At 60.3% G+C, this 14300-nt stretch overlaps 1 protein-coding gene across 1 annotated transcript; it reads right to left on the bottom strand.

The window, feature by feature from the left end:
* Positions 1-3415: 3415 nt before the first annotated feature.
* On the bottom strand, positions 3416-13946 carry C6H15orf39 (chromosome 6 C15orf39 homolog). The gene is made up of 3 exons (XM_030814786.1): positions 13767-13946; positions 6741-9545; positions 3416-4825 (listed from the first exon to the last, which is right to left on the bottom strand). Exons 2-3 carry the CDS (start codon positions 9493-9495, stop codon positions 4458-4460), a joined length of 3123 nt encoding a protein of 1040 aa, XP_030670646.1. The 5' UTR covers positions 9496-9545; positions 13767-13946; the 3' UTR covers positions 3416-4457.
* Positions 13947-14300: the final 354 nt, after the last annotated feature.

The following is a 14300-nucleotide window of genomic DNA, read 5'->3' as shown; positions in this document are numbered from 1 at the left end:
TCACAGGTTTAGAAGAAAGCTCCAAGCTGGCAACACTCAGAAGGGGCTGGGCTACCAAGGGCTGGGGGCTGGGGATGCCCACTGGCCTCTGGGGAAGCACTGGGCAGATCTGGTGGGGACCAGTCCTTTAGTAGCTAGGGACTCTTGTGGCCTGCTGGGCTTAGAGATGCCGGGGTGGCAGCAGATGGCAGGGTGGGGCTGGGGAAGACCTGGCCTCAGGAAGCTGGGGTCCTGGTATGTCCACAGGGCCCGGAAGTGGCAAGCTGAAGGGTGGCAGCAAAGGCTGGACAGGGATGCCCCAGATCTAGCCCAAGGGAGGTACCAAGCCTTGTGGAAAGGCAGGCAGGCTCCCCAGGTCTGTTGGAGAACCCAGGCCTCCTTGAGTAGGGGCTGTCTCCAGGGTCTCTTGCCTACTTAAGGCAGCTGGGAGCCCCGGTTTCACTGAGGAGTCGTCAGGGCCTCAGCAGGAGGCAGAGAAGCCCTAGCTTTCTGGGTAGTAGGGCCCAAACTGAAGCCCCAGCCCCTCTTGAGGGTGTGGCAGGATTGGGTCTAAGAGGTTTACAGGGTTTGAGGAGGTGCAGCCACCAAGCTTGGGACCCCAAGTTCCAAATTATACATAGGAGGGGAGCTGGAGGATACAAGAAGGGCCTGCCTGGTCCCATCCTCCAGACCTGAGGAGGAAAAGGGTCTGCAGATGACTTATCGGAGGCTCTTGGAGAAGCAAGGGATCCCCTGCCAAACCCAGCAATCATAGAAGAGCCCCCTTGAGGTCATTCCAAGGGGCTCAGCACCCCTTCCTAGGACCCTGGGTTCCAATTGTCCCAAGAAATCACAGGGACCCGGAAGCTGGGCTCCTCTTGGACAAAGGCAGGGTGTGGGAGGAACAGTGGCCAGGCAGGCTGAGGCTAGGGGCTGTGGCAGGAGGGGTGGAGGGCTAATCGACACAGGCACCTGTGAGTGGGCCATAGCTAGAACATCCAGAGTTGGAGTCCCCATGGAGGCAGCAGTGTCCTCAAGAAGGCCCCCAGCTTCCCGCCACCCTGGAAAAGGGGTCCATGTGCAGCAGGAAAGAGAGACAGGAGGGGCTCGGCAGCACTCCCCCATTCCCATCTCCGGGGCAGACAGGGCTCCGAAAGAGCTGCACTGGGCGCTCCCCACTGAGGGGGTGTCTGGAGGTGGGGTCTTGGGGAGCTGCCCATGGAGAGAGCACAGCATAGAGCCAGCAGCAAGGCCGTGTCCACAGGCTAAAGCGCCCCCGCGGCCTGCCTCCCGCCACCAGCTGAGGCAGCAGGCTGGGATGGGGGTTCGGCCCTCCCATCTCCAGCACCGGAACTGCAGGGTGAGAAGAGTCACAGCCAGTCAGGTCAGAGTCGGGTCCTGCTCCCAGGATCCCCAAAGGAGGTCTGAGGGAAGACCCAGCTGGCTCAACTCAACCCCCTTAGTGAGAACAAACTCACGGGAAGAGGGACATCAATGAGGCCAGGAGTGACAGAGGGAAGGAGGTGTCTGGAGTCATGAACGGGCTTTGGGGTCTTGATAACACCCCCAGACATGGGCGTTGCCAGCAGTGACAGGGCAGAACGAGGCCTCAGGACAAGCAGGGCTCAGCACCAGGGTCCCTGCCGAGGCCGGGCTGGGGTGGTGTAGTGCTGAGTCTGGTTGGAGGTGCTGTTCCCTATGAGACGACGCTGTCCGGGGAGCCCCTCTCCCCCTCCCAGCTCCTACTCTCCGAGTCCTCCAAGACAGGGCTGTCGTCCTTCCCACTCACTTACCTTGCTGGCTCCACTCCCGTCAGCAAAGCCGGCTGCTCAGGCCCTTTGCCTTTTGTATTGGGCTAGAGTACCAGGTGGGGTGTGGGGAGGCTGGGCCTCACCTGAGCCCCATTCTTAGGTGGACCTGCTCGGGTCTCCTTTGGGGTGGGGGCAGGGCCAGCACACTCCGCTGCCCTCACTCCTTCCTTGCCCTAGGGGTGGCAGCCCTAGGTAGGGCGCTGCCTCCCTCAGACTAGGGAGTCCCGGGCAGAGTCCGGTTCCTGCCCCCACCACCTCAGACCGGGGGTCCCTGGGACATTGTCATATCTCCTCCCTTAGACTAGAACTCCCAAGTCTGGGTTAAGTCTCTCCCCTCAGACTGGAGCCGGAAGGGGAAGAGAGGGCCTCCCTGGATAGAGCTGTGTCGGAGAGCAGCACCTCACTACAGCCAGGCCTGGCTCTACACCACCCCAGCATGGCCTCTGCGGCCACAGGGGAACCCAGGTGCTAAGCCCTGCCTGTCCCGAGCCCTCACTCTGTCTGGTCACCATTGGCAAGATGTGTGTCAGGCATGCAGCAGGGGCACAGGTGTGAAGGGAGGGAGAGGAGAGGATGGAGGGAAGGGAGGACCGAAGGAAAAGGAATAAAGAGCTCACTCCATTAAGGTGCTGACGAGGTGCCCATGGCTGCCCAGGGCCTGGGGGCCCAGAGTTCAGAAAGTTCACCTCCACTGCAATTCTTTCCTCCCTGTACGAGTAGCCTCAAATGACTCCACGTAGCTCACACCCCCCATTCCTCAGGTTGTGGGACTGAGTCCCTGGATTTCTAGCCAGGCTTCCAAGCCCTACCCCTGCCCCTTCTGGTTCTGGGAGCTCCAGCCTCGCCTGGGGATTTTCCTGTTCCAGACTCACCAAGACGCTGCATGTGTGGTTCTCTCTACCCAAACCCCACTTTGCATGTGATTTCGTATTTGTCTTCAAGGTCCAATTCAGGTATCACCTCTTCTGGGACCCAAGCACCCTCTATCCAGGTTGTCACTGCAGCGGCCACAATATCCCAGCCTAGTGTTAAGGCCAGGCTGGCACAGGAGGGACAGCGCAGCTGGGCCCAGTGACCACCACCAGGATGCCACACAGGTCCAGCAAGCCCCAGTGGACTGGCCCCTGGCCCAGGGGGAGTGGGAAGACAGGCCCAGGAAGCTACCTTAGCTGCCCTGAGAACAAGCCTCTGGGGAAGCAGAGCCCAGCAGGGGCAGGGTCTCTAGAGGGTGGGCCCAGCACACTACCCCCCCCCGCCCCCAAGCTAAGGTCAGTGGGATGCATGGTCACTAGCAATGCGGAGGCTGTAACAGTTCTACCCGGACCATGAAAGACATGTTTGGCCCTGGGAGAGGGGAACGTGCTGGGGTCTAATGACCAGCATTTCTCACCAGGCTACTAGTAGCCCACGGACCAACAACCACCAGGACCCACAGGGTCTCAGGAGAGAGCTTTCCTAGAGCAAGCATGTGTGTGAGAGGGGTCCACAGAGTCACAGCCATCTGCATGAGGGTGCAGGAGCACCTTCTGGACTGGGAGCAGGGAGAGCAGCCTGTGAGCAAAGGCCTAGGCACACAGTGATGGAACATGAAACCCACCATCCCCAAACACACGGACAGGCCCCACTTCCAAAAACAAGCCAGACACTTTAATGGGCTGCCTCCAGGGCCCATTGGCTCATCGCAATCCCTTAAATAAGGCCCAGAACTTGCCAGCCTTTGGTTCAGCTCAGCACTCCGTAGGCACGTGGCTCACAGCAGGCCTGGCTGATGGGCTCTGGCTTGGGGAGCAGGAGGGTCCTCAGTCCAGATCTTCAGAGACCTTCTAGGACTGAGCTGCCACTCAGCCTACCTGCACCAGTCCCTGAGTCCCAGCAGCTGCTTAGCTTCTAGAAAACGTAAGTTTCCTGGGATAATGCCAGGGGTGGGGGAGGCAGTTCAGGGAAGCACTGATGTCAATTCAGGACAGGCCTGGGGCCTCCTGGGGTGGCAGCAGCAGGCCCAGAACAAGGACGCCAGCTCCAGGCTGCATCCCTGCACCAATAGCGGGGATTGGGAGCAGGGAGTGCAGGCTCCCTCAGGGAGCTCCAGGCTGGAGTGGGGCCAACCCAACCCCAAGTGCTGGGGGGTGACTCTTGAAAGTGTGAGTCACATCCACTGCCTAAGGTACCACTCTACGATAGCCAAGTCCTAGGACACACAAAGACTTTCTATAGGAAGCTTCTCTGCCTCCAATTCTAGGCCCTGTCCCAGAGAGGAAGCAGAGACCAAATGGTGACAGGGTATGTATCAGGCAGCATCCCCACAACAACCCTGTGAGGTAGGTTGCGTTGTCCCATTTTACACATGGGGAATGAGGGCTCAGCAGAGGTGTAGTTTCTTGCCCAGGTCCTGCAGCAAGAACACAAGTCAGGATTCAAGCCCAAGTCTGTCAGGCTCCAAAGCCCATGTGTGTTCTCTAGGCAAGAAATAGGGAGTAGTCCTATCCAATAAAGACCCTCACGTTAAAAGCTCAGGGGCTCTTCAGCCCACCCTGAGTGGGCCCCAGGGTCAGAGATGGAACCCCTCCAGGGGAGCAGCCACGGCCCCAGCATCCACTCGTGGCCCCGGGGCAGGCAGAAGGGAAGGGTGGAGAGTGACTGCTATACACACAGCACCGGCAACCAGTGCTACAGGTGATGGCTCTGGCTGTCCAGCAGCTGTGGGCAGGGTGAGGGCCGGTCTGGTCTTGAGGACTTGTGGCCCCAGGTGGGCAGAGCCAGGCCATTGAGCCAGGCGGTCTCCAGCAGACTGCGGAAGCGGGCCTTCAGTGTGGGGCCAGGTGGGCTGGCACTGGCAGCAGGGGTAGGGGAGGCACCACAGGACTCTTCCCCAGCAGCTGCCTCTGCTTTCTCCAGGCCAGGGGTTGGTGGCTTCCTGCCTGGCTTCCTGATCTTGGGGGCCGGTGACTTCCGAGCCAGGGCTAGGCTCTCTGGCTCATCTCTGGCCACAGCGGGCTCTGAGGAGGACACAGCTCCAGCCTCAGTGTCAAAGTCACCTGGAAAACGAACACATAGTCAGCCTGTAAATCCCATACCCTCAGGTCCCACCTCCTGGCTTCCAAAGCCATCCAAACAGTGGTTCTGCTCTGCCACAAGTCAGGTTGGCATCACAACTCTTCCCCACACATGCCCACTGGCCAGACCATCCAAGCAAAAAAGATGTGCTTCTCCCCAGGTGACACCAGAACTCTATCTGATGACGGCACCGCTCAGGAGAGGCTGTTTGGGTACAAGGATGAGAGCAAAGGGGCTCAGCAGGTCAGGAACCATTGGCCTGGTCCAATACCCATTGTCCAGATGGAAAACTGAGGCATGGGAACAGAGGACCCTGCCATATATAAGACAGCCATCATGTTTCTGCCATACCAGCCCCAGAGACCAAGCCCAAGCCCGAGGCTGAGCCCAGGTAGGGATTGCCCTAGGAGCCATGCTGGGGGAGCACAGGAACCCACCCACAAGAAAGAAAGGCAGGGATAACTGTCTAGGGGCACACAGAGACAAACGGCCCCCAAGGTGGGAGGGAGTGAGGACAGGGGCAACAAAATTCAGCCAGAGGCCAGAAGCCTGGTCTCAATCACTTCCTTCCCAGGCCCCTCCGATTGTTGCAAGCTCCAGTCAGAGCAGCCTCGGACTGTGTGGAGTGCCCAGACTCCACTGCCGATCAGGCAGCCCAGGAGAAACGGACCTGACCCTCTCTGGGCCCCAGACAGCCCAACTGTATGGGGAGAGGACTGAGCTGGGCAGCCCAGCCCTGAGGGATGTGGGACCCTCACTCAGTAACAGATCGCCTGAGTCTGGATTTCCTTTGCATCTCATTAAGGCATCTGCTCCAATTTTTAAGTATTCAGGGATCAGGGATTGTGGTCAGCCAGCCCCTAAGCTCATCTGCACCTCACTGCCACAGGCAGGTAAGGGCCCGTGGCAAGGCTGCCACTATGGGGATGGAACTAGGAACAGTTTCTACAGGGAAGAGGCTGGGCGGTGGAAATGGGAGAGGGTGGAGTTGGAGGCAGCAGGGAGAGAAAAACTAGAGGGGGCCTCAGGCTGCCATGATGCCAGGTGTACTGACGCAGGAGGGGCAATGACAGAATCTACTTGGTCCCATCACCAGATCCCTAGCCGAAGAAGTGTGGTCATACACGCCACACAACACTTCGGCAGTTGTGTGGTCCTCCAGGACATGAAAAGAAAACAAGCTGGAGAACAGCAGGCATGAGACATCATTTAGTAGAGGAAAAGCAAACCACAAAACAATGCGACGTATGGGCACACTTCTGTCTATGTAAGGGCTGGGGAGGACTGCAAAACTACACGTTCAAAAAAGCAACTGTGGCCCTCACCAGGTCTCCAGCATGAGAAACTCTGTGAAAGGGGGTGCCCTTCACTGACACGGAAAAGAACTGGGGGTGGGAAGTGAGCTGAGGGGAAGGCTCGGGAGTGTGATTTGGGATGAGTTCAGTGTGGGAGACAGACCCAGGGGCTGAGGCCCAGCATGCAGTGGGTTATTTAGGGCTAGAGCTCACAAAGGGGAGGCTAGGCTGGAGATCAGGGAAATGATCTCAGCTAGAAAACAGGGCCTAACCAGAGCGCCGGAAACACTGCACCAAAGATGGAGAAGGCACAGGCAGAGGAGGAGGGAATCCAAGAAGGTGCGGCACCAGGGGAGGCCGAGGAGTTTCCCTGGGGACAGAGCAGCTGGCATGTTCAGAAGCCTACAAAGGAGGCTATGAAGGTGCTCACTGATGTCTGGAGGGTCAAGGGGTGGGGGTACCTAGAGCCCACCCTAAAGCCCCCTACCCGGGCAGGAGTCCTTGGAATCACTCAGCCCCAGCTGTGACGCACTCACACAGCACACACACCTGTCTCTTGCTCACACAGCTCCGGTGGCCACTGGGGCTGCCCCATGCTCACCCAGCTGGCGGCGTACACAGTCGCGCCACTGCAGGCCGAGAAGGTCGGGGTAAATGTCGGGCAGCTGGCGCAGTGCCAGTAACTTCAGCATGCGTGACGTGCAGCCGGGCAGGGCGAGCTCCCGCAGTGCCCGCTCCTCCGATAGCGTGGTGGGCCGCAGCTCCACACGATGCTCCTGCAGCACATGGTCCACAGAAGCGGGTGGCAGCCGAGGGAAGAGCCGCTCCTTCACCAGGTGGATGGGTACGAAGATGGCGCCAGCTCGCACCACATGGGGGAAGGGGCACCGGTGGGTGCGATCGAAGCGCTGCAGCTGGGACAGCAGCTTGGCCAGCATCCCCTGCACACCCTGGCAGTCCTGCCACGCAGCCTGGCCCCAGGGCCCAGCCGTCTCTAGCCACTCACGAAGCTTCTCTGGAGGAGAGTGGGCCACGGAGCCAGAAATAGCATCACACAGGGACGCGTGTAGTCCTGTAAAATGCTGCTCCGGGGAGTCCCCTGGGGCTGAAGTAGATGCCGGAGCAGGGCCTGCAACTGGAGCTGGAGCTGAAGTTGGAGCCGGATCCCGGGCCGAAGCTGGAGCCTGAGCTCCAGGGGCAGGGGAGGCCACAGCTACGGCTGGAGGGCTGGGCAGTGCCAGGCTGAAGCAGGTTACGGACAAGGGCTGTTGAGCGAGAATCCGCAGTCCAATGGGCCCAGATGTGGGGGTGGGTGCAGGCTGTGTGGGAGCAGGAGCTGAGGTGGGCGTGGACGGGACCATGGCTGCAGGCAAAGGTGCCGGACGGAGGATCTTGAACTTTCGGAACATGAAGGCCACAGAGCTGTGGAAGTTGGTCCTTGGCATGGCATCTGTGGTCACTGGCACCCCAGGCAAGCCTGGTGCTTCTGTGTCTATCTTTTTCAGGCCTGGCAGATCTGACACCATGTTGCCCACATCTGGCACATCCATGGCTGCAGTAGGCTTGGCATGCTCCACAGAACGGGATGCCTTGACAGGGGAGGCCTCTGCCGTGGGCTTCCTCACACTCAAATCCAGGGCTACCTCCTCCTTAAGTGAGCCTCTTAGGGGCTTACTCCCTGAGGGGCCCTCCTGGGTGGGCAGGGTCCCCCTGCAGCCTTTGTCCTGACCTTCACTGGTGGCTGGGGCTGAGTCAGGCTCAGCTGTGGCAGAGTCAGGCTCAGTTGTGGCCTCGGGTGCTGGCACATCCAGATAGTCACGGTAGGGGGCCAGGCTGAAGACATTGTCAATGACAGGCATTGGTGGAGAGCTGGGTGGCCTTGTGCCCTCCTTCTGTGGAAGAGACTGGCACTCCCGGGCACAGGGGGGCAATGCTGGGGGGGTACAGGGAACTGGGCTGTCTCGAATGACGATGGGCAGCCCAGAGTGCTCACTGAGCCGGGGCTGGAGCTTCTCTTTCCTGCAGCTGGGCAGCCAGGTCTTCTCTTCGGCTTCCTGTGCAGGCCTCACAGGCTCTGAGCAGGGCTGGCTTGCTGGCAAAGGCTGGCATGCCCTCTGGAAGGCACCAGGCTGTGGTACAGCCCGCACATTGTTCTGGGAAGGTGGTGTCCCTCCAAGCCCAGGGGATGCTCCATAGAGAGAGAGGTCATCCCGGGCATAAGGAAAACTCAGTGTCTGGGGGGCAAAGTCCAATGGGCACCGTGAAGCGAGAGGTGGCTCCAGCTTGAGGCCTGGAGAGGGTGCTGGGAGAGGGGCAGAGGGGTAGGGGTAAGCGTCCAGCCCCAGTGGGGGAATGTAAGGTGCCTGGGCTGCCTGCTGCCTCAGGTAGGGGCTGCCCAGCCCACCAGCCTGGTACCCAGTCCCCTTGTGGCCCCCCAGAGGCTGCAGTGGGAGTGCTGGGCTGTAGCTGCCCTGCTTCTCTGGGTGGCGACAGGCTGGAGGGCAAGGCAGGGCCTGTGGAGGATGGGATGGTGGGTGGTGGGGTGGTGGGTAGTGGGTGGGCCCGGTGTCCTGACAGGGTGGCCCCAGGGGCTGGGCCAGCTGGGTCCAAGGACTTGAGGGCCCCTCAGACATTGCTTGCTTGGAGTTCCTAGGGTAAGGACCTGTGTACCTGGAGGCCAGGAAGCCTGTGCTGTGGATGGTCTGATATTTCTCCAGGAAGGGCTGGCATGGGGAGAAGCTCCCCGAGGAATCTTTACTGGACCCCTCAGCTGGCATCGCCCGCAAGAAGGTGCCATCCAGGGTCTGGCCCTTGCTAGGAGCTGGGGCCAGAGAGCAGGGTGGGTCAGCTGAGGGCAACAGGGGCCCAGTCGCCAGAGTCCAGTCAACATCCAGTGGCCTCTTCACTGCTCCTTCCCCCAGGCAAGTTGAGAGCCCATAGCACAGAGGGTTGCGGTAGACAGGTTTGGGCGCTGCCAGTGGTGGGCCTGGGTAGGAGTGAGCCTGGGGACTGAAGGGCAGGAGCTCAACAGGGCTGGAGTCCTGCATCTTCTCAGGGCCTTCTGCTGGCGAGCGGTAGAACAGGCAGTTGGTCAGCAGGCTGTCCGCCTGAAGTGGGGGTCCTGCCATACCGGTAGAGTACAAGGGTGGGTAGGGGGTCCAGGACACCAACTGCTCAGACTCGGCCTTGGGAGTACCCGCCATGGGGCAGGAGAAGTAGGACCCCTTGTAGGTGCAGGGATCCTGGTTACCAACAGAGTGGGGCAGGCTGTGCTCGGGCCCCGAGTCTGTCTCTAAGCGGGGCAGCTTGCCATACATCACAGGCCCCAGGGTTCTCAGGGGTCGCTTCTCTGCCATTGCTGTGAAGGCTTCGAGCCCTCCTAGGCCCCTGCTACTCAACTTCTGACCTGGGATAGAGGGAGAAAGGCAGGGGCTGTCAGGAAAACAGGCTACAGGCAAAGCAACAGAGGGCTGCTGCTCTCATCAGCTCACTGCTACACCTAAGAACCTGGCACTTAATTGATGCTCAGTTAAGACTGTGAATGCATGAGCCACACAACAGTGGTTTCCAATTCGTGTGTGTATTTTTTTTTTTTTTTTTTTTTTTTTTGAGACGGAGTCTTGCTCTGTCACCCAGGCTGGAGTGCAGTGGCGCGATCTCGGCTCACTGCAAGCTCCGCCTCCCGGGTTCACGCCATTCTTCTGCCTCAGCCTCCCCGAGTAGCTGGGACTACAGGCACCCGCCACCACGCCCGGCTAATTTTTTGTATTTTTGGTAGAGACGGGGTTTCACCGTGGTCTCGATCTCCTGACCTCGTGATCCGCCGGCCTCGGCCTCCCAAAGTGCTGGGATTACAAGCGTGAGCCACCGCGCCCGGCCATATGTATTTTTTTGAGGCAGGATCTCACTCTGTTGCCCGGGCTGGAGTACAATGACATGAACTTGGCTCACCGCAGTCTCAACCTCCTGGGCTCAAGTGATTCTCCCAGCTCCCAAGGAGCTGGGACCACAGTCGCCTGCTACCACGCCCAGCTAATTTTAGTATTTTCTGTAGAAACAGGGTCTTACTATGTTGCCCAGGCTGGTCTTGAACTCCTGGACTCAAGTGATCCTCCCATCTTGGCCTCCCAAAGTGCTGAGATCACAGGCATGAACCACCTACTGCACCTGACCCCAACTCGTATATTTTAAGCTGCAGAACCCTTTGTTTAATGAATTATTCTACACAGAACCCCCACCCACCCCCACTCCAGGAGCCCCTTCTGTTCGATTTTCCTCCATACAACTCCCAAGACCCCCTCCTTCTTGGGATTTCAGAATTTGTAGGGGCACTGGGTCTGAGGGTCACTTGACATACCCTGCCGCCACCCCCTCATATACAGATGAGGAGATCCATTCATCCCAAAGTCACCAATGAAATAGACACAACGAGAAGCAGGCCTCCTGCCTCCCACCACAGGGTCCTATTCCAAGATGCCACAGTGATGCCCACTGCAGCCAAAACATGGAATCTGAGTATTGTCTACAAATTCACAGATTTCTTGTGACACTCCTCTGACCTGCTGATCTTGTCAAAAATGGCAGAGTCGGGCCTCCAGCCCAGGTCCCTAGGCCCAAAGCCAATGCTGAGATACTAGACTTGGCTCTGGAGAGCAGTCCCCTAGGAGAGGTAACTGGGGACATCAGTCTGTACAAGCCACACCCCTCTCGCCCCACTCCTCCCCCTCCGCAGGAGTCAGGGCAGCCCAGCAGATGGTGCTGCAGCACCAGTAGGAAGGTCCCAGAGCATGAGGAGCCCGGATCCACCCCCAGCCCCCAAGCTGCAGATGGTGATTCCTAGGCACATGGCGGGGCAGGGGCAAGACAGCGTCAGGGGCGTGTGTGAAAGTCCAGGGAGGTGGCTAGGTGCTGTGGCTCACACCTGTAATCCCAGCACTTTGGGAGGCCGAGGTGGGTGGATCATTTTGAGGTCAGGAGTTCAAGACCAACCTGACCAACATGGTGAAACGCTGTCTCTACTAAAAATACAAAAAAATTAGCCAGGCATGGTTGTGCATGCCTGTAATCCCAGCTACGCAGAAGGCTGAGGCAGAAGAATTGCTTGAACTTAGGAGGCAGAGGTTGCAGTGAGCCAAGATTGTGCTACTGCACTTCCAGCCTGGGCAACAGAGCAAGACTCCACCTCAAAAAAAAAAAAAAGAAAAAAGAAAAGAAAAAAGTCCAGGGAGGGAGGCCCCAGGGGCCACAGAGTGCTACTTAGCCACTACTCCCATTGTATTGATGGAAAAACTACGTGCTGAAAAAAAGACAAAGCTCTAAGACAAGACCAAGGAAGGATGGGGACTGAGGCCCCTCAGGGCAGCAGGCACCCAGTAACCCGTGAGGGGCTCATCTGAAGCCCATCTGCTGGGGCCACACTGACCTACCTCTACCTCCCCCAGCCAGCACCCTGCTCCTGGAAACTCTCAGTAGCTTAGAAAGGACCACCTAGCTCAATCTTGCTATGATTAGGGCAAAGTGTCACAGGTTTCAGTGACTGGCAAGCAAGGACCAGCCCTCTCCTTGCCTCTTCTGGTTGGAGCCAATGACAGCCACAGGCTGAGTTAGACCGGCACAATTTGGGGCTAGGAAAGGCAAGGCTAGTGTGGGGGCCAATGCCCACTTCCACCAAGGCAGACTCAGCAAGCAAAAGCTGGTTCATCTCCTGGACAGAACCCCACACCTCAGGCCAGCCTAGAGAAGACATGGAGGGGCCATTAGGACACAGGTGACAGTGCCAACAGCAGTGTCCTATGGTAGAAACCTGCTGTCGAGGGGTGAAAGCCCCCATCTCACTCCACAGCAATGCTGTGAGAAGGAACTGTAGGGTTTTGAAGTGTGGATCCTCCCCACCCCCTCCCTTGGGACACTCTGGGTTAAGTACTGACTTTGGTCTCACCTCCCCCACATGCTCCTTGGGGTCTGCTGGGTCCCCACTCCCACCCCAGGAGTCCCTCTCTCCTGGGTCTCAGCCCATGGAATACCCTTCGCTCTGGAGACTTCTTGAGGCCCCTATCTGGGACCCAGCCAATAGACAGGAGACCATCTGGGACCCTCAGGAGTCTTTGTGGGAGGGGTGGTGGCTTCAGGGAGCCAATAGAGAACTCTTAGGGGTGTGGGAATGACCTGATCTCCTGCCAGTAGGAGGTGGAAAGCCCAGGATACACTCCCTCAAGGGAGACTCCTCCTCCACTCAAGACAGTTGCCAAAATGTAGGTGCCTCCTTCCCTGACCCATACTGAGGCAAGCAAGCTCTCGGACAGGGCAGGTGCCCAGGGAGCAGGCTCAGGTCATCCTTGAGAGGCAGCTCTGTTGATCCTCTGCCAAGCTCCAACTTCACTCAACCAGCACCCAGGCCAGGGTCCCGGAGAAGAGCCCACCACCGCAGCACCGCCCCTGCCTTACGCAGTGGGAAAGGAAACAGCTCTCTGTTCCCACTTTCACCTTCTAGGAGCCTCGGTATGGCCGATGGCAAAGACAAGGAAGAAGAGCGCGATTCCTGCCCAATTGTGGCCAGCATCTGGATTCTCCTGGAGGGATGGATCGGGCCTCGCCGAGTGTTCTCCCATCTCCCACCTTCCCTACCTGAGGCTCTGGGCCCTCCAGACGCTACAACCCAACCTGGGGCAGCCCAAAGTCTCCGGTGGAGGGGAAAGCGAACGGGATCGGACTCTATCCCCTTTCCCCTACCCGCCCTGAGCATAACTGTGGTGCCTAGGGCCCACAGCCGACTTCGCTTTGAGGCTGCCGCTGCACTCGACCTGGCGGGCTTCCGGGTGTCCCTAAGCCCCTCCCGGCGGCGCCGAGACGCACATGCATCCAGCAGGCTGACACACAGGCCGCCGCCACGCACACAAACCCGTGCCTGCACGTACGTGCATGGCCCACATCTGCACACACGCCATTCCAGAACTGCGCTCTCCCCTCGCTCGGGCCCCGGGCACACGTGTGCACGCAGGCAGGCCCGCGCACCCAGCCCCACACCGACGCCCGCAGACCGGCGGGAGGTCCCGGAACAGGGGCGGCCCGGCCGCAGGGTCCGGGCAGCCTCCGCCTCAGGGCGATCCCGCCAGCCTGAGCTGAGGCCAGAGGGGTGAGTCAAGAGGTGGCGAGAAAACCGCAGGGCCGTCCCATCCCAGCAGGGCGCGTCCAGGGCCCCGCGGCGCCTCAGCGCCCGGCGCCCCCAGGCCGAGCCCTCCAGTGCCCCCTTGTCCCCATACCTCCCCCTCAACGCCCTCCCCCAGCAATCCACGTGAGCAGGGCCCTGCGGGAGGCCCGAGGGCTCGGCCTGAGTTCCTTCTCGCCAGATTAGGCGCCTGTTCTCCGCCGGAGACCCAGAGCGCTACCAGGCCCCGGGAGCCTCGAAGTCCGGGGAAAGTCGGAGCAGCAGCGCCACCCCTGCCCCGCAGCCCGTTCGCGGGGGGCCGGCGGCAGCCAGAAGCCGCAGCCCCTCGGCCCAGGCGCGGCGCGCTCCGTCCCAGGGCCGGCCGGTAGGGGCGCCCTGGGGCAGCGCCACCCGCCCCTTCCCCACGCGCCGCCCGCAAACTCGGCCCAAGTTTCCGCGCCCGCGGAGCGGGCGAGCTCCTACCTGCAGAGCGCCAGGACTCCCGCCGCCGCTACCCCAGGCCGCCTCCGCGTCCGCATCCTCCAGCGTCTCTCAGGCCGCGGGTCCTAGGCCAACCGGGCCCTGCGCGGGAAGTCGCACTGAGCACCAAGACCGGAGCAACCCTCCTCGCTGCCGTTCGCGCCGCCGCCGGGCGCCGTCTGCGGTCCCGGGCGGGGCGGGCTGGGGGCGGGGCGGGGGCGGGGCGGCTCGCAGGGTGGGGGCAGAGCCCGGCCCCGCCTCTGGGAGCCTGCGCTCCTGTGGGCAGCGGGTGCGGAGGGCCCGCGTGGGGCCAGCTCGCCAGGAGCGGGCCGCGGGCGCTGTGCACCGCCCGTACCCGCCGCGCTCCACGAACTAGTGCCCGGCGGGCCCGTCACGCGCCCTCAGTCGCTCCCTTAGATCATTCATTCACTGCCACTTGCTGCGATGTGACCTTGCGCCTGCCACTTGACCTCGCTGAGCTTCAGTTTCCTTATTTGCAAAAGTGGAATTCTGTCTTCCTCATAGCGGTGGCGGTGT

This window comes from Nomascus leucogenys, chromosome 6 (assembly GCF_006542625.1).
Source record: "Nomascus leucogenys isolate Asia chromosome 6, Asia_NLE_v1, whole genome shotgun sequence".
In the NCBI taxonomy this organism is placed as follows: domain Eukaryota; kingdom Metazoa; phylum Chordata; class Mammalia; order Primates; family Hylobatidae; genus Nomascus; species Nomascus leucogenys.
This window is presented reverse-complemented; position numbering and strand designations above follow the sequence as displayed.

Bases quoted from the DNA above. Each gene is read 5' to 3' on its own strand.
- C6H15orf39 (XM_030814786.1), bottom strand. From the start codon at position 9,495: ATGGCAGAGAAGCGACCCCTGAGAACCCTGGGGCCTGTGATGTATGGC. The intron at 4,826-6,740 runs GTGAGCATGGGG...TTCGTTTTCCAG, and splicing joins CTGTGTACGCCGCCAGCTGG to GTGACTTTGACACTGAGGCT.